We start from the raw sequence: 19,612 nt of genomic DNA, 5'->3' as shown, positions 1-19,612 counted from the left end.
TAACGCAAAACCATGGGCTCTGGTTCAAGGCCACCTTTTGGAATTCTTTCTTCCAAGACCTAATGGACAGTCCCTTGTGAAGGCTAGTGGAGACCCTACCCCATGGAAGGAGTAGGGTGGCAGAATTGAGCTAAGCTGAACTAGGATCTGAGAGGCTGTAGGAATTGTTGCTGGATTCTATTGTTTTCTCAGAGGTGTTAGACAGTTGTCTTAGGCCTAGGAGTGTGGGAGAGGAAGGAATTACTGTGTGAGGAGGAAGGAAGGAGGAAAGTCCTTTCTTCTCTAGAGTTAGATGACCCTCTGAACTCTATTAGAGAGGTGGCTGTATAACAGCCACACAGTTATGGAAAGAAACTTGGACCAGTTATGGAAGGAAGTCTCCATCCACTGACCTAAAGCCTGCAACACTGTGACTATTCAAGGAAGAATAATAGCCCAAGGGAAGCCCCAAGGCTCCATCAGCCAATGGACAGAGGGAAGGACTCTGTTCTTCCAGCTGAAACACTAGGAGCCAAAATACATGTATCCAGACCCAGGGAGAGGAGGTGTGTACAGATATCTCTGCTGCTAAGTCACTTCAGTTGTGTTCAACTCTGTGCAACCCCATAGACGGCAGCCCACCAGGCTCCCCCGTCACTGGGATTCTCCAGGCAAGAGCACTGGAGTGGGTTGCCATTTCCTTCTCCAATGCATGAAAGTGAAAAGTGAAAGTGAAGTCGCTCAGTCGTGTCTGACTCTTAGTGACCCCATGGACTACAGCCCACCAGGCTCCTCAGTCCACGGGATTTTCCAGGCAAGAGTACTGGAGTGGGGTGCCATTGCCTTCTCCGGCAGATATATCTAGGTAAGGGCAAAATGCTGAAAGTGGGTCATAAGATGTGGCACATGAACAGATTCCACAGGACATATGAGAAAGGAGGATAAACACATATGTACATTTTTGCTTGTGTGTGCATGGATACCCAAGGCACTATGGTTGCCACATAGAAAAGGATCTTGATGATGGAAGATAGAAGACTTTTTATCACACAGTTGTATTAGTGGGTTTCCCTCCTGAATATTATTACTTGAATTAGCTGCAAGCATCAAATCCACAGTGGACCTACCCAGGGATGAAATAAGGAGTCTAAGATTTTGAGACGTTATCACTAAGACCAGGGGACCTCAGTATCTTTGCTGAATAACTGCTGAGGAATTGTGACTGGTTTTGTGGTCTTTAAGTTTTCTCCATTTTAACCCATTTCTCCCATGTATTTTTGGCTTTCCTACTGGAAGTTCTCTGCAGTTCTCGCTCTATTCCTTCTTCTGAGTTATCTGATGGTTTACTCTAACTTTTAAATTTTGATGACTTCAGTTTATAGCCCTAGTCCCAATAATTACATGAATAGAGTGGAGACACCTCAAAAGAAGTAACTCAGCATTTCTCCCCACCTGCTTGCTGCATTCTCTGTTATTATCCAACCCAGGAACATGGAACCACCCTCTACTCCTCCCTTTGCCTCACCCACCTCCCCAACCCATATCCAATCCATCACCAAGCCCTGATGATTCAATTCCTGACTACCTCTGGAATGCAGCTCCTCATCCTCATTTCTGGCCACTCTGCCACCTCTAAGGACTTGAGCTGAGATGCAAGCCTTGATTGTCTTTTGCCTGCACCTTTGGAATAATCCTCTAACAAGTCATCCTACCTTCAATATGGGCCCCTCCAATTGGGTCTGTGGAGAAGGAAATGGCAACCCACTCCAGTATTCTTGCCTGGAGAATTCCATGGATAGAGGAGTCTGAAGGCTATAATTGATGGGTTTGCAAAGAATTGGGCACAACTGAGCAACTATCACTCACACTCATTCAATCTGGTCTGAGTGATCCCTCTAAAACACCAATCTAACCATGTCACTCAATCATTAAATCCCTTTATTGTCTCTTCCTTATCTGTCACATCTTCTCCCCCAAAAAATATCTTTAAAAAATGACACTTCCGCAAGTAGATCATCCATTGGCAGATCAAATTTCTTAGGGTAAACTCATGAAATCAATCCTGAATATTCATTGGAAGGACTGATGCTGAACCTGAAGCTCCAATACTTTGGCCACCTGATGTGAAGAGACCAGTCATTGGAAAAGACCCTGATGCTCGGAAAGATTGAGGACAGAAGGAGAAGGGGACGACAGAGGACGAGTTGGGTGGCTGGCATCACTGACTCAATGGACGTGTTTGAGCAAACTCCAGGAGATAGTGAAGGTCTCAGGAAGCCTGGCATGCTGCAGTTCATGGGGTCAGAAAGAGTCTGACACAATTTAGCAACTGAACAACAAAAATACTCAAGTACATGATAAACTGTGGTTCATGCTCAGTTCTTACAAGTAGCATAATGTAACCTCTTTTCTTCCCTTAGTAGGTTGTAATAAGCCGGTAGATCCCCAAACCCCATCTGAGAACTTCTGACCCCACCGTCTAGATCCTAGACTCTATTGAATGAGTACAAGGCCTTTCTTGATTGAATCTAACTCTTCACCCTCATTTATTGTCAGTAATCTTATGATCCTTCAGATGTTCAATTATTTCAAGCAATTTTACTCTTTCTTGTCTTTGTCTTTGCTTGTACTCCTTCTACCCGGAGTGTCCTCTACCTTAAATGTCATTGTCTGTCTTGACCTTCCTTGTCTGCCTGAAAAATTCCTGTTTATCCTCTAAAACCCTGCCAGGCATCACTTGTTATCACTCTCACTTCTGTATGTACCATTTCCATACCTTGTGTGTGCTTCTATCATTGCGTGGGTTGTGTGCATCATAATGACACGCTGGCATACTTCTTATCACCCAAGCCTTTGAGGGCAAGAATCACGTCTCACTCATCAGAGTATTTCCAATGTTTGACTTGTCCCTGACATACAGTATGTGTGCAGGAACTATTTGTTGAACTGATCAGAATCTAGATTTTTTCCTTTGCTGTCCTTCTAGTATTAATGCATTTGAGTGCTTGACCATACTCATTTTAGTTCTTTCAGTTCAGTTCAGTTCAGTTCAGTTCATTTGCTCAGTCATGTTCGACTCTTTGCAACCCCATGGACTGCAGCATGCCTTTCTTCCCTGTCCATCACCAACTCCCGGAGCTTGCTCAAACTCAGGTCCGTCGAGTCGGTGATGCCGTCAAACCATCTCATCTAATTCTTTATTATATACTAACAGAGAGATTTCATATAGTCCTGTGACCTTAAAAGTTCTGATAAGTTTCACTGTAAATTGTAGTGGTTTCTGCTTCATGTCTGAACTTACCAAGAAAACCTAGGTTCAAAAGAAACAAGGAAGGGTATTTCCAATACTGACGTATGACTAAAGAAACTTGTATCTTAGAAAGAGATTAGGAAGTGTGTGCCAGAGTGCCAGAATACATCACTATTCACTCAACAGTGTCCCCAGAACTGTATCTGGTAATTTCAGAGGTCTGTTCTCCCATGGAGGAGAGGAAGCCAGCTCCCTCAAGGCCTTCCAACTCCCACTGTTCTAAATCCACAAGTACCGAGCCACCCCTTGTAACTAATTTAGTCTCCCAGGCATCTGGATAACAGGGTGGGGTGGCTCTGGTATTTCAGCCACTGAAAATACAGGTTTCCCACAAGCTAATACATAGATATCCTGGTTCATGTTTCCATCTCTTATATGTTTGGCCTATAAATACTAGGCCTCAGAACTAGATTCAACTTGGGTTCACTAACAAAACCAATGTTTTGTCCCTACAAGCTATCACTGTGTCACAGTGACCTTGTCAAGATACTTCTCCCCTTGGTGGCCCTGACAACCAACCATGTTCTTCTACTCTTTCATCACTCCCTTTTAATTTCATTTAAATACTGTTTGACAAGCTCACAGTTCACAAAGCATTTCTATATTGTATATCTTATCCTCTTGATGTCTAGAGGCAAATGTTTTCACCCCCACTTCATCTACAAGACTCCTGAGGCTTGTAGAATGATCAAGTGACTTGTCCAAGGATCCACCTGTCCAGTAAGCTGTGGATTATCTTCCTTTGTCTGCCCCATAAATACCACAGTGGATTAAACCCAGGTTCTCTGAATCAAAGTTCTTTGTTCTTTCTATCCATCATAAAGCCTTCCTGACTCTCACATCAGTCAGACAGGAAGCAGCTCTGATGGAGAGGTGACCAGGAAGAAGGGATAGAGTTCACTGATAGACACTTAAATGATACTCATGTTGACCTATGCCCTCTTTATTCCCTTCAGCCCTCGCTAACACAGGAGCTAGAAACATTTTTCCTAATAGGAACCTAAGAAAGTTGATCCTCAGAAAACTGACAGACTTTTTCATGATTTCTTTTTTTTTCAGCTTTTGCTAGGAAGCTGATATTCCTTAGAACAAACATCTACTGAGTTATGTGGAGGCCAATAAGCAAGGTTACAACAACCTTGCTCATCACCTTACAACAATCACCATCATCACCTTCACCACCATTATCATTAAAACTCACTGAGGGCTTATTATATGCTAAGCCACGTTCATTCATCATCTCATTCTGTTCTCACAGTAATTTCCATGAGGAAGGCATTATTATCTCCATTTTAGAGATAATAAAACTGAGGTGTAGTGGGGTCTTTAAGTTACACATTATCACAGAGTTCGTTAATGGTGGTGGTTCAAACCCAAGAATATCTGATTCCAAACATTCATGCTTCTGGCCACTATGCTATCCCATTGTATTACTTCATAGCAGTGTGGGCTATATATCCACAAATGAACTTCTTACATTAAGCAGAACTTTGAATGGTGGCCTGAAAGAGAGACGAAATGAATGTCTAGTTCTCCATTACCACTCTTGGTTCTTGAACTCCCTATACCTAAGTCTGTATTCTGACTATAGTAGCTGTGGACCCCATGTTACTCACACTCCTCTCATTGTAGCCCAGCGGGACTCTAGCGGGGGGGCCTTCCCATGACAGAACCCTCCCCTAGGTCCTCAGCCTGCCTCTTGTTTGCAGAAAAACTTTAGCCTCCTCCTAGGCTAGCCTCCTAGCCCTTCCCCAGGTTCTAAAGATCAGTTTAGTTAGAGAAGTGAGAAAATGCAGAAACAAAGAAAACAGTCCAGCAAGAGAAAATAAGGCTAGTTTATCCATTAAACAAAGTCAAGGACCTTTAGTTCCTCCTCAAGGATTGTAGATAATACTCTGAGTCATATGCTTTGAACTGTTCTACAAATACTGAAATCCCCACCAAGTGGAAGTTTGACTGTGTGCTGACCACAAGCATGGAGATCCCACATCAGTTGGAACCAAAAGGTTAATGATATTGTCTCCCAATTACGTCACCACCAACCAATCAGAAGAATGTCCACAAGCTGATCACATGCCCTGCAACCCTCTCCCTCAACCTGTCTTTAAGAACCTTTCCCTGAGAACTCAAACCAGGGCTCTGGGACAACCTAGAGGGGTGGGAAAAGGTAGGAGGGAGGTTTAAGAGGGAGGAGACATATGTATACCTATGGTTGATACATGTTGATGTATGGCAAAAACCAAAACAACATTGTAAAGCAATTATCCTTCAATTAAAAATAAATTAATTTAAGAAACTCCAAAACATTCCCAATTTTGCTGTTGAGGCAGAGACTTCTTTGGGAAAGATCTCTGATATTCTCCTTACTTGCTGCAAGTAATAAATCCTTCCTTTTCCTGGAAAAAAAAAAAAAGACCTTTCCCAGAAAGCCATCAGAGAGTCTGGACCTTTTGAGCATTAGTTCCCCAGACTCCTTGTTTGGTACCTACCGTAAACACGGTACTTTCCTTCATCATAACCTGGTGTCAGTACATGGGCTTTACTGCACAAGGGCAAGTGGACCCAAGTTTTCTTTGATAACATCATCACTGGCTATTTCACATAAACAATTGCTTTTCCAATCATACTTTCCCCCCTTTCCAATGCCAGATTTCTCCTTCCCAACCTTCTTGGTTCACTGCCCTTTTCAAAAAAGCCCTCTCAGATGAGTAAAACCTGCTACCCTAGTCTCTCTATTTCTCATGACACCTTCACCCTCTGGGCAAGAATTTATTCTAGTTAAATGTTGAATGTTTCAAGTTCAGTGTTGTCTGACCAGTGTCCCCACCTCGCTCATGTTCATGTGCCCCAACCCCCCAACACACACACGCCATAGGGCTCCAGGGTCTTCTCCCCACAGAACACCCATCCAGGATGGACAGTGCTGTGAACAAAGGAGATGGAGACACAGAGAGGATTTCAAATGCAGTTTATTGCAGCAACACAGGAAACAGGGAGTTTAAGACCTCTCCACAAAAGACAACTGGCTTACACCTTATGTACAAAACCAAAGCAGCACAGAGTTTGCTGTGCAAGTTAGGATACTAAAGCTGTCCCAAGCTTGTGCTCTGTCCATGGCAAAGAAGCCGTGGGTCTGACCAGCTCTCCTCTGGCTGACTTAAGGAGGTGCTTTGAAATGTAATGTGTGTAGCAGTGATTGTTGAAGTGTTTCTTGGGCAGAGTACAGAGCAGGGTCCTAGCTGAGGGACTGAGATTGCCACTGATTTTAAAATTTTCTTTGGAAATCAGAGCAGAAAGGACAGAGCTAGGGAATAGGATAAGCCAGTGTAACTATAGCTTTTTTTCCTCCAGTAAGGCACTCGGAAGCATATTTGGTAGTGATGGAGAGAGAAAGCTAATGGAGGAGAGAGGACCTCTTTATCTGGGCCCTCTGGAATAGCTGGTGGAAACAAACTTCACACTGGAACTGCCACCAGAGGTCTTGGTGCTGGATGCCCGACCTCCAGAGGAGATGAAGCTGCCTCCAGAGCTGCCACCGCCTCCTCCAGAGCCACCTCTACGGCTCCCACTGCTGCCTCCTCCAGAGACATAGCTGCCACCACCTCTGGAGCCATAGCTGCTGCCACCTCCAGAGCCGTAGCCGCCGCCACCTCCAGAACCGTAGCCGCCGCCACCGGAGCTAAAACCAACACCTCCTCGGCCACCGCCGCCACTGATGCTGGTGTGACTGGTGCTCACAGCTGCAAGAGAACACTTCGTTATCATCAACTCCAACTCCCTTTCCAACTCAGCAAGACCAGCAAGCCCTGCACCCGAGAAGAAGCCCTGAGAAATCAGCTTGTACTTACACACACTCACGTTCGGGACACACTCTCCAGACATCCTGAAGGAGAAAGAAAAGCACAATACTCATGATGCGAGCTTCACAGACTGCCTCCCCAGGCCCTCTCAGCCATCTTTAAAGAGTCTTCCTACCTGGGAGTCCCCCAGTCTGCTTCATCTGAAACCTAATCCCATTCCCTCTGGCCTCCTGAACTCAGTCATTTTTCTCAGCATCAGTACTAACAGGGCAAAACCTCCATGTAAATTAGACAAGGTAAATATGCCCACCACATCCAAAGACACTGGCTTTAGGTCAGATGACATTTGAGCCAGCCCAGGTATGGCTCAGACAGTAAAGAGTCTGCCTAAAAGTGGGAGACCCAGGTTCAATCCCTGGGTCAGGAAGATCCCCTGGAGAAGGAAATGGCAACCCACTTCAATACTCTTGCCTAGAAAATCCCATGGACCAAGGAGCCTGGTGGGCCCCAATCCATGGGGTTGCAAAGAGTTGGACATGACTGATGACCAATATACACACACACTCAGGTGAAGAATAAATTGCTCTCTCTCAAAGAGTTCAGAGAGATGCAACAGCCTTCAAAAAAAAAGCTTGGGACTCTGGCTCCCAAAGTGAAACCAAGCCCTTCCTCCTGTGCTGTGTGCTTTTCCTTTCCCCATACCCAGGACAAGTTGCAGTCACGTGACTGCATCTTCAACAGCAACCAGTGTCCAAGGGAGGAAGCACATAAGAAGTGGCCACCTGCCCAGGGTCCCTTCCTCACCTGCTTTCCTCTCCTTCCAGGAGGGTCCTATAGGTGGCAATCTCCACATCCAGGGCCAGCTTGGTGTTCATCAGTTCCTGGTAGTCGCGCAGCAGGCGGGCCATGTCCTCCTTGGCCTTCTGCAGGGCATCCTCCAGCTCATTCAGCTTGTTCTGGGCATCCTTAATGGCGTTCTCACCACGTTGCTCAGCATCACTAATGGCCTGTTGCAGCGAAGAGATCTGGAAAAGGAGAATCCAGCATATTATACACTCTCTGAATACCTAATTCCATCCTGGCCTTTCTGTCTCAGATTGATCTCTCCACCCTTGTAAGGCCAGTACTCTGGCTCCCAGAGAGTTACAGGACCTGCATTCACCTGTCTTGAGATAATACATCACTGTGTCAACTTCCTTAAATAAATGTGATACAGCAGCCTCTCTGGGCCCTAAGTTGAGACTCTTTCACTGCTACAGACCTGACGTTCTTCCAGATGCCTACTCTCCTGGTTGCCTTTCCTCTCAGCCACCATTGTTTAAGTCTCACTTTGGGCCATGGGCTAGACCTCTCATGACCACTATATCTATTTCTTTACTAGGTCATTTTCATAAATTTCCCCAAGGAGAACCTAGCATCATGGCCAAACTCTAGAAACCATAGTCACCAAAGAACTAGAGATAACAATACAACCTTCATATGGATTGTAAGCCTCAAAATTAGGAACACATCCTCAATAACCTGGACACCCCAACCCATTCCATATAACTGAGTAGTTGAAGGAGGAAGAAAAGTACCTGCTTCTTGACACTGTCGATCTCAGATCTAAGTCTTTGGATCACCCGATTCAACTCAGAAATCTCAATCTTTGTATTTTTCAAGCTGTCTCCATGTTGCCCAGCAGTGATCTGGAGCTCTTCATACTAAATGTGATAGATCAAGTCATTCAGAGGTGGCAGAATGCACCACGACTCATGCACACAAATGTAAGAGAAAAATCACGATAGCAAGAAAAGACATTTTAGGAAAACTGGACAGGCATCAGCCCATTCACCTTGGTCTGGTACAGGGCCTCAGCCTCAGCTTTGCTCCTCTGGGCAATCTCTTCATATTGGGCTTTGACTTCATCAATGATGCTGTTCAGGTCCAGATTGCGGTTGTTGTCCATGGAAAGGATAACATTGGTATCGCTGATATGAGTCTGCATCTGAGACAGCTCCTGCGAGGCATAACAGTTCAGTGACTTACCATGTTAAAACTAAAGAACAACTTGGGACAGGGAGAGGGTTTCAGGAGAAGAAAGGTATCTCTCTGTTCTTCTGAATAGAAGTGGGTTTGGGCTTAAAGGCTCTCCATTTCGGTAAACCTGGTTGAAACTAGAGAACTTACTGCTTGGTAGAGTGTTTTGTAGAAATCAATTTCCTGAAGCAAGTTGTCAAATTTGGCTTGAAGGTCCACCTTGGTGATGTAAGCAGCGTCCACATCCTGGAAGAACCACGAACATCATGAAGTCAGAGTCTTTTCAGGGTGAGTCCCTCTCACCTGCTAGGAGGGGATTTTCCAAGAGGTCTTCTTCACTTCTTTATCCCTAGACTGTCCCACCCCTTGGTATCACAAGTGATCTTGTCTGAGAACTGCCTCCTCACTCCAGGAAGTCCTGAGGGATCTGGAGAAGCAGAGTGTCTGGACAAGTCGGGTCTGTGATAATTTCAGGCAGGGGGAATCTCTACCTCGGCTGTTCCTCAGGCCCATTAACTGATTCTCCACATTATGACCTCTTTCTGCTTACGTATTGGACATCCTCCACTCTTACTTATTTCAAATGTGATAGGCATCCTACAGAATTGTCTCACCTTCTTGATGCCCACAAACTCATTCTCTGCATTTGTCCGCTTGTTGATCTCATCCTCGTACCTGCAAGGAAATCAGAAGTGAGGAGGAGATTCGGGGAGGTGAGGCCCAACATTTAGCTTTTTAGACTAAAAATGGCATTGCCTGTCATTGTCCTTGCCTGTCATAACCAGCCTAAGACATCTTACCTTCTAAGCAATAAAACCACTGAACTATTACCAGCATCTGAGAAAACTAAGATTTCTGAAAATGCCAAATTGACTTCCCTCTAACCTATGAAAAGGTATTGTTACATGCTATTCGTAGTCTTAGCTTGCTACCTTTCGGAAATATTTTAGAACAAAAGCCAAGAGTAGCCCAGCCAGTAATCCTTACTTTCTCCTATAATCTTCCACCAGATCTTGCATGTTCTTCAATTCTGAATCCAGCCGAGACTGGTCGCTCTTCAGTTGGTCCACAGTCCTTCTAAGACGGCTGATGTACGCCTCAAAGAGGGGCTCTAAGCTGTAGGTCCTAGTGGAGGTGTTTATCTGCTGCAGCAGTTCCCATTTTGTTTGAAGCACCTGGTTCTGCTGCTCCAGGAATCTCACCTAAGAACACAGGACCCCATTACCCACTGGTACAGAAATAAGTCCTATGGCCACTGAGTACCAAGGCCTACCACAGAGCCAGGCCCAGCCACTTGGGAAAGAACTTCAATGCTTATTTTCCTAGCCACGGAAGAGGAAAAAAGTAGGAAGATGATGATCAAGTTAGCATCATCTTCATAACAAAACCCAACTCACTGTGAACTCAGTTTCTATGAGATTGAAAATGGCAATTAAAAGTTTCCATTGGAACTTTGGAAGGGAGTAGCTATCCAAATAGCAAAGCACATATAAAATTACTGCAATTATATTTTGAAACAGAAACTTGATACTTAAGAGATTTACCTTCCTTTTTTCTTTTTTTTTTTTTAGGTAGAATACCATAAAAATTGTTTTGCTTTCCTTGAGCAAACATAGTTCAAAAGTACGTTGGGAAAATCCAAAAAGTGAATTCCAAATCTATTGTGTTGACATTATTGATGATCAAGTAAAAAATAATTTACATTCTTTTCTAGAGCAGATACTTAGAAATACAAGCACAAAAAGTTCCCCACCCTGGTCCAGTATGAATGGAAAATCCTCAGGGTGCGGTCCTCCTCTTCCGACAGCAAGAGATGCTTGACCTTGACTTACTGTACACTTTTGGCTACAATATCACCATGTGCTCTGTTTATACTCAAGTAAGTTCCTTTTTATGGTTAGGAAGGCCTTTCCAGAGCTCTGTTTGCATCCTAGAAGGTTGAATTAACCTCATTTCTATTATCTTTATTAAACATCTATGAGGCCAAATTCAGCTCAGGAGTTGAATTAAAAAAAAAAAAAAAGCACTTCATGGTGAGGTCAGATTGACCTTCCTTTATGTGGACCACAGACCTTTTTGCCCAGGAGAGAAGTTAGTCACCAGAATCACTGCAAACATACTTCTAATGTATCTCCTGAAGACAACTCCACAAACTATCCTTTTAACCATCCAACCACAGAAACCTGAGGCTCAAACTCAAACATGCCTGGGCAGGGCCAATCCCACATGGAACAGGAGCAGCTGTCCTGGTGGACTGTGCCGACAGACTCACCTTGTCGATGAAGGAGGCAAACTGGTTGTTGAGGGACTTGATCTGCTCCCTTTCTCGACTCTTTATTTTTTGGATCTCAGGATCAATTTCCACATTGAGGGGTTGCAGAAGGCTCTGGTTGATGGTGACTTCCTGTATGCCACCAGGGCAGACAGGAAAACCGCCCCCACCAAAACCACCTCCGCCAAAACCACCACCCCCAAAGCCACCCCCAATGCCACCAACTCCAAAACCGCCTGCCCCAAAGCCACCACCACCGAAACCGCCACCCCCAAAGCCACCACCGCCATAACCGCCGCCATAACCACCACCGAAACCACCACGTCCACCTCCTCCGGCCACACTAATGGAGATGCTTTTGCTGCCACCAAGGTTAATGAGACTCCGACTTCCAAAACCACCACCAGCACCACCGCCACACACTCCACCAGAAAATCTCCCACCACCTCCGCCGCTGCGGCGCACAGAGCTGCTGGTGGACCTGCGCTGGTAGCTGACCACCCCTGCAGAGCCAGAGCTGAAGCCCCCTCCTCCACCGCCACAACGGTACCCGGACCTGGAGCTAAAGTGTCGGCTCATGTTGACGTGGAGAGAGAAGGAGCCACGTTAAGAGAAAGGAAAGAAGCTAACACTCCTCTACCTGGAGCACAGAGACTTCCCCTTATATACAGGCAGCCAGCTGGGCTTGGCCCTAGAGTCAGCGAGATGCAGCGCCTTTCCAAGGTTTGGCTCGCCTGCAGCCATACAAGATGTTTACGAGCCTCAGCAGTATGATAAGCGCTACACACCTAGCTCTCAGCATGGCTCTGAAAGTTGCTGCACACGCAAGATCGCTCGTGTGGTAATCTTGTTATCAGGCAGAATCTCTCTCTGAGAGTTTGCGACTTAGGAAAATGGGACCCCACATCTGCCACCTGCTGCTTCCTGGTAGGATTTCATAACCTCCTGTCACAGAGATAGGGAAGTTCCCATTGCTGCCTTGCCCGTGGAAGCTGCTCAGCCCATTCTCCTGGAGCCTGGCAGGTGCAGCTCCCCACACTTGAGTCTCAGAAGGAGCTCTTCAGCCCATTTCTGAGATCTCCCCTCCAAACCTCAGAGCTCAGCAAGTGCTGTCTTTAATAAGTGAGAAATTAAAAGAAGCTCTTTTATTAAATATAAACTTTATAGGTGGGCTGCATTAATGTCAGAGAAGTAGGAACTATCGTGGAACAGAATGGGTGGGTGGGTTTGTGCTCTGAAAGGACCAGAAAGGAGATGCTTGTTCGTTTCTAGCTTTCTGTCTTTTCCTTCTCCTCAGAGGTTGACCAGAGCAGGAACAGATCAAGGGCAGAATCAGCAAGGGAAAACAGGTGCACATGGATGGCATGCAAAGACCAGTTGAAAAACTATATGGCGGGAATTCCCTGGTGGTCCAGTGCTGAAAGCGCAGGTTTAATCCCTGATCGGAAACTAATACCCTACAAGCCACAGGGTATGGCCAAACACACACACACACACACACACACACACACACACACAAGCATATGGAGAATGAGATAAACACACAGATGCTATTTCATACATTCATAAAACAAAGGAGTGGCAGTGAGACTTGACGAGCGGTTCAGGACTCACACTAGACTGTAAGAAAAGATGGATGTAGATTTGGAAGAGAGAACAATGATGGAAGTCAGGAAAGCTGGCCTGAGAGGTTTAAATTGCTTCTGGACAACAGTAATGTCAATAGTAAAACATCAATAATAATGAGAGTAATTATAATGGCAAGCTAGAGCAAGAATAGCTAATTAATAATGTATCAATAACTGACCAGGTACCAGGACTGGTCTACATGTTGTTGTTGTTTAGTTACGAAGTTGTGTCCAACTCTTTTGCACCCCCCGTGTAACCCACCAGGCTCCTCTGTCCATGAGATTTCCCAGGCAAGAAGACTGGAGTAGGTTGCCATTTCCTTCTCCAGGGGTTTTTCCTGACCCAGGGATCAAACCCACATCTCCTGCATTGGCAGGTGGATTCTTTACCACTGAGTCACCAGGGAAGAGCTTTATATATATCAACTTTCAAGAAATGCTTTGAGATAGACGCTACTATGCTACCCATTTTTAAAATGAGTAAACTGAGACACAGAGGTTGGACAGCCTGCCAGGTTGACATAGATGGCAGACAGCATGGCTGGGATTGAACAGGGGATGCCAAGCTGCAGTGCACAAGATCCTAACCCACATGTTATATGACAGCACAGAAGCTGAATTCAGGGTGTGCTGCCCACTGTGTGTAAAATCAGATAGTCTGGGAAGCCATTCCCTTGCAGAGAGCTCCAAGGGCAGAAGGCCTATTTTATCCCTTTGAGTCCATGGCTCCAGACACGTGCACGTGCTTGGAAAATGTTTCTCCAGTTTACTCTGAAAAGGGGAGACTCAGAATTCAGTAGGGATTTTGCTGCCAGTTCACTTCTGTTGCTCAATCGTGTCTGACTCTTTGCGACCCCATGGACTGCGGCATGCCAGACTTCCCTGTCCATCACCAACTCTCGGGGCTTGCTCAAACTCATGTCCATCGAGTCAGTGATCTGGATTTTGCTGCCATTCAGATGCAAAAGGACCCAGCATGCATTGCAGGGGTCAGGAAACAATCCCCAGGGGCCTCCCTGGAGAGCAGCCCTTGGTTAGTCTTAATGGCCAGTAGTGGCACTGGAATCTGGGAAGACCTGGACCCTACACAGACTTTCATTCTGACACTTCTTAGAAGCCAGGCATGCTCCTCACCCTGGCATGTAAATACAGAATTGAAGACTCTGTGAGCAGTGGATTTTGACTTCAGCTGGCTTTAAGCTACCCTGAGTGGTATTGATCAGTCATAGACTTAAGTGTGAGGGCTCCACTGGGGAATACCAACTATGCAGGAGGGAGGTTGTCAGTGAAGACCATCTGGTCCCATCACCCTATGGTTATGAACCAGGACACCCTCTCCAGCCTGCTCCTCACCACTGTGCCTTTTCCATCCTCTTTTCCCACAGTTTCTGCCCTACACTCTCCTCCAGAAAGTGCCCCTCACCTCCCCAGTGCTCCCCTTCCCCTAATCTCCATGGCACTGTTGTCTCAGACTCTGTCCCAAAGCTACCATTCTTGAGCTGCTACACCAACCATCTCTTAAGGGAATGAGCAATCCAGATCTTGTCCCTCACTGGGAACGATGGGACTTGGGATGGTCTTGGCAGGGTGATACCTGTTGCCTAATCATCTTTTAACAGGCAATCAAAATCCTTTTAGTTCAGCACACTCCCTCATGAGACATATCACTGCATAATTGATTCCTTCTAGCAGTTTGGAGGGGTGTGCATATGTGTATGTGTGTGTGAGTGTGTGTGTGTTCATTCTTACCTCTGCCAGCCCACAGCTGATGTTTGCAGTGATCCATGCTTCCAACCTCAAACTAAGAAACTGACATAGAGAAGAATCAAAGAGGTGGATAGGCAAACAGTCCATAGACAATTCACAGAACCGCAAAACTTACACTAGCTGCTGCTAGAAGCAACAAGAAGGCATAAAATAACCATCAGCTTATATCTGCACCCTACACCTCACCAAGAACAGACTCAGAAGACACGATTCCCACAAGAGTCCTGAGAACTGGGCAGTCGTGCTGTGTTCAAGCCATTTTATGAAACACAAAACTGAGACTCAAGAGAGATTCAGCATCTTAAATACTCCAGCTTGGAAAAGACACATCTGGGACTAGAAGCTGAGTTTTCTGGTTCTGATTCAAGTGTTCTTCCTCTGAAACTAGAGAACAGCTCAAGGATAGGCTGGGGGAATTGGTTCCTGTAAATGAGTGGGAAGAGAATCACTCCAAGATGCCACCATCTAACCTGCCTATCAAAAAAGTGAGAAGGCAGACCCAGAGATGTCAAAACATTTTCCCAAGTCATACGGTCAATTCCTGGGAATCCTCCAATTTCTGAATCAAGCTTCCATTCTCTTTTCACTGCTTACTTTTGAGGTCTCCTCAAATGACTAGAAACTGAAATGCTGCCTGGTAACCAAGTTTGTGTCCTACCGAGTCCCTAGGATGGTGATGAGCGTGTGGTGATATTAAAAAGCAAAGATGGGAGAAAGATGATAACCACAAGCCCTCATTTCTGGCTTATTTGCGTTCCCTGCATTTATAAAAGTAAAGGAAAGATGCAACCAGAAAGAAACACTAACCCTGACAGGTACCAGTCATGTGGTAGGAGCTACAATTCATTTAAAAATCACAAAAAGTCCATGTGGCAGGAGTTATTAGCCCCATTTTAAAGAAGGGAAATTACATAAATCTGTTGTATAGCACAGGGAGCTCAGCTTGGTGCTCTGTGATGACCTAGACGGGTGGGATGGGGTAGGAAGACAGAGGCTCAAGAGGGAGGAGATACGTGTGTATATACAGCAGACTCACTTTGCTGTACAATAGAAATTAACATAACGTAAAAGTATTATCTTCCAATTTTTTAAAAAAAGACATTTTATGTTCATAAAGATGTGCCCAGGTGGTAACTGACAAGGCCAGCTCATTAGACCCAAGTACATGCCTGCCTTCATCCACCCCATGGGTCTCATCTTGCCATTGGCCTGCCTCTCCACCCGCATCACTTTCAGCTTTATCATCCTCTTACCAGGGCTCACACGTTGACCTTGCCATTCGCTTGTTTTGCCCAGGCCAAATTCTCTTCTTCCCTTTTTCTCTGTAACACTCTATCTTCCAAGCCTACTTCTACTCTTCTCTGAAAGACCTTCAGGTTGCCTTGGCAACTGTCTTCAAACTCCTGCCCATAGTCAAGATCTCAATTCTTCAGCATCTGGGCCTGAATATCTGTTTTTGGTCTAGCAGGCCTTGAAGACAGATGCCTATATTTCATCTGTTCCACTGAGCAGTGGACAGGCCCACTCCTCCAGGGAGTGTTCCTTGATTAACATCACTCAGCTGCTCCACTGGTTTCTTTTCCTAAGCTCAGTTGCTGCCAGATTCAAATGCATATTGATGTATCAGTTGGCTCATTTTCACTTGTGTGCATATGTGTTTGCTGTCTCCCAGTTGCTTTGTAAGCCTTCTGAAAGCAAGACTAAGTCCTCTGTGTCTTTGGGTACCTTCTCAGCCCCGTTCTTTCCCCAGCTTCCCACAGGATTTCCTGTCCCTGAGGGGTACTCCCAACAGTGCCAGACAGAATGCTGGAGCACCTCCAATCCCCAGGATCTTCACACACACTCCCCAGAACTGATCAATGAGATGAGGCTGTCACAGGCAGGCTGAGGGGAGAGGGAGGGGCAGTGTGGTGTTATTTTGAGAGCTTTTCGAGGGATGGGACTGAGAAAAGCGTCAAAGAGAGACATGCAATGACAAGCCACCCAGCCCTGTGGGACTCCACCAGGGACGTGGGAGAAGAAAATTTCAGGGCAGTGGGGAAAGCTAAAGCCTGGAAGGCCTAAAGGAAAATGACAGACAATGGGGAGGCGGGGTGAGATGTTGAAAGCCGACAGTCAGCAGAGAAAGGGCCAAGGCTCCTTACAGAGGAGACAGGTGAAGAGCTAGGGGCAGCCTGTTCCAAGACTGACAGCAAAGGAGGCCCCCAGAAGTCACCCACTGGCAATGCTGGAGCAGAGCAGAGGTCAGAAAAGAGGAAGTTAAAGATGAACATATGGAAGAAGAGAGGTAGAGATTATCTTACTTTGAGGCACAGTCTACCTCCTGACTGCAAATTTCTAGCTATGTGACCCTAGGCAGGTCACTTACCCTCTCTGATCTTGCTTTCCTCATCTATAAAATAGAGACTATATCTAACTTATAGGGAAACTGAAATGTAGTAAATGATAGAGAGAGGGAGCAGGGATTATCTCTCTCGCCTTCGCATTTGGAAGGACCTAGAAGAAGACATAATAATCAGGAAAAGCTTTGGAACAAGCCCCATGTTTCACTGAAAACAGTGAAAAGACCTGGAAAGGAAGTTCAAGTTCTTGAAATGAGGGCATCTTGTGGAAGGAAACCTAAGGGAATCATGGGGTCCATAAATCTGTAATAGGAAACTAGGGGCCCATCACTACAGAAAGGAACACTGAGTGCACCTGAGCTGAACGGAGTGAGACCAGGCTGGTAATAACCCTCCCTGTGGGATGCCTACTTTGTTGGGCGGGGACGATCCCCGGGGCCGGGCACACTGAAACAGGTGTGGAAGCTGGGCCACATCACCGGAACACCCCTAAAAGCCCTTCAGGCATAGCACTGGGATGTTCAGAACAGATCCTCCAAGCTGGAGAAGCTCCCAGCATCCCAAGTTCCCAACTCAGCCTTGCAACGTAGCATTGATCAATCTGAAGACATACAATTTCTAGGACTGATCAGAGAGCTGATAAAAACCAGGGCGGTGGTTCTAACAAAAGAATGGGAGTTACACTGAGCTTGAAGAGGAACCATCAGAACCCTTGGCTTATAATTAGAAGACACCTCCTGGGCCAAAGGGCCGGTCACTGAGAGTGAGGCGACATTCTTGAGAGACTTCCTTAGACCAAAGACTTTCCCAGCCCAGAAACATACGCCTTGTCAGACGGAGTGAGAATTTTATTGAACCATGGTTGCTCCTCCTCTTCACCGTGTCTCAAGATCGAAATCTATGTAGATGAGTGGCTGGTGGAATTACATTTAGATCCCCAGAACTCCCCGCCCTGCCCCAGCCTCTCAGAGGGAGGGTCAGCTGGCACACTTTCCCTGGGAGTCTTGCTGCCCTGGGTGCCGTTCTCCCACCTGTCCGCCCCTCTGCTGGTGGATGGATGGGTCTGCTCGGCACTCCCTCTGAGTAACTGCCTTGCAGGAATAGCACGGACCAGAAGCAGGGATGGCGCACGTTACGGCCCGTGGAAGGGACCGCATGTGATCTCCACATCACTTTCCCAGTGCCAGTGAGGGTCATCTGAGAGAATGTGTGTGAAAGCATTTTGTACATAGTAAAGGGCTGTGGACCCATTCATGTTTTTCACCAGGATGAGCTAAAGATGAGAGGCATTTGCTCCTGATGGGATCTCTCTTCATCTCTAACAGGAATAATGTTTGTACCAGGAAACATCCTCTGGTCTCTTTTAGTGCCCAGCCCCATTGCTCAGCCCCAGAATATCACATGAAACTTCTCCTTAGAGTCCAAGATCCTTCCTTCTCCTTGGCCTTCACATCTCACTGCTTTGTGGAATCTCTGTTCCAAGAATCCTTGGATTCAGGCACATAGTTCCCTCCATCTGCCCCCCGGTCTTCCATGATGGGGATGGTCAGGGCTTCTGAAAAGAAAAGGCAGGGCCGTGCTTTCTGAGTCAATCCCAACTCCTGTCCAGAAGGAGACGTATGGGAAAGATGGCCTCTGGTTGGCCTTGTGTATTTTTTCCAGAGCCAATTTGGATTCCTTAAGAACATCATACACATCCTACACATGTGCATGATCCCAGGGATAATCAAGTCCACACCCTGAAATAGGTCTGGTGATGCCAGAAAACAGTCCTGGTTAGAGAGCTCTTGACCTCTCCATGACTTGGTCCTTCCTTGGCATCTGACCTCAAGTTTCCCAACTATAAAATAGAGAGTAGAATTCCTTTTTTCTCAGGCTTCATTGCACAAACTCTTAGGGCAACAAAGACATGAAATGCTGCTATGCACACAACCCCACCCATCCTTCACTCCCTCCCTCAACCTCTTGCCAAATAGTTAGCCAACCTCTGCTTACAATGTGCTAAATCCACGTGGCCTCTCTCATGTCAGGATTAATTAAAAGATACTTCTAATATTGAGCCAAATCGCTGCATTCCCACCTGTCCATCTTGGTCGTCTCTTCTAGGCTCTTTCTACAGATGAAAAAGGAGGCTCTACACATCACACTCTTGCTGGTTCCCATGCCTGGCCTCGAAGCCTGTGCACCTTACTCTCTCGTGTGCAGTCTCAGCTGAATACTTTCAATCATGTTTCTACTCACTGCTGTTTGTCCATGTCTTCCCATCCTGGTCTTTGTGCTCTTTTGACTTTTAGGTGTAGAAATTGTATTTGTCTGCTCCCTTTATCCCTCCCCTTGGGCAGCCCCTCTGCCCTCATTTCCCTTTCCCAGTTCTTGCCCCACAGGCCTGCTTCCAAGACAGGTGAGATGGGGAGAAACTCCTCCAAGACAATGTAGGCCTACACATGGGAACACGATGTCTCATCAAAAGGAGTTGCAGTTCTATTTGAATGAAT

At 46.1% G+C, this 19,612-nt stretch overlaps 1 protein-coding gene across 1 annotated transcript; it reads right to left on the bottom strand.

Moving 5' to 3' along the window:
• Positions 1–6,240: 6,240 nt before the first annotated feature.
• On the bottom strand, positions 6,241–11,999 carry KRT1 (keratin 1). Its single transcript, XM_061415985.1, has 9 exons — positions 11,381–11,999; positions 10,096–10,310; positions 9,723–9,783; positions 9,259–9,354; positions 8,924–9,088; positions 8,667–8,792; positions 7,894–8,114; positions 7,138–7,172; positions 6,241–7,029 (listed from the first exon to the last, which is right to left on the bottom strand). Exons 1-9 carry the CDS (start codon positions 11,957–11,959, stop codon positions 6,707–6,709), a joined length of 1,821 nt encoding a protein of 606 aa, XP_061271969.1. The 5' UTR covers positions 11,960–11,999; the 3' UTR covers positions 6,241–6,706.
• Positions 12,000–19,612: the final 7,613 nt, after the last annotated feature.

The sequence above is a fragment of the Bos javanicus genome, chromosome 5 (assembly GCF_032452875.1).
Source record: "Bos javanicus breed banteng chromosome 5, ARS-OSU_banteng_1.0, whole genome shotgun sequence".
Lineage (NCBI taxonomy): Eukaryota > Metazoa > Chordata > Mammalia > Artiodactyla > Bovidae > Bos > Bos javanicus.
The sequence above is the reverse complement of the archived record's forward strand: the minus strand, read 5'-3'. Positions and strand labels throughout refer to the sequence as shown.

What these genes read in the sequence shown, in the direction of transcription:
- KRT1 (XM_061415985.1), bottom strand. Translation starts at nt 11,959, where the DNA reads ATGAGCCGACACTTTAGCTCCAGGTCCGGGTACCGTTGTGGCGGTGGA. An exon ending in TTGCCTCCTTCATCGACAAG is followed by an intron (nt 10,311 to 11,380) that starts GTGAGTCTGTCG and finishes CTGTGTTCTTAG; the next exon opens with GTGAGATTCCTGGAGCAGCA. An exon ending in TCGACAGTGTCAAGAAGCAG is followed by an intron (nt 8,115 to 8,666) that starts GTACTTTTCTTC and finishes CTCCTTTTCCAG; the next exon opens with ATCTCTTCGCTGCAACAGGC.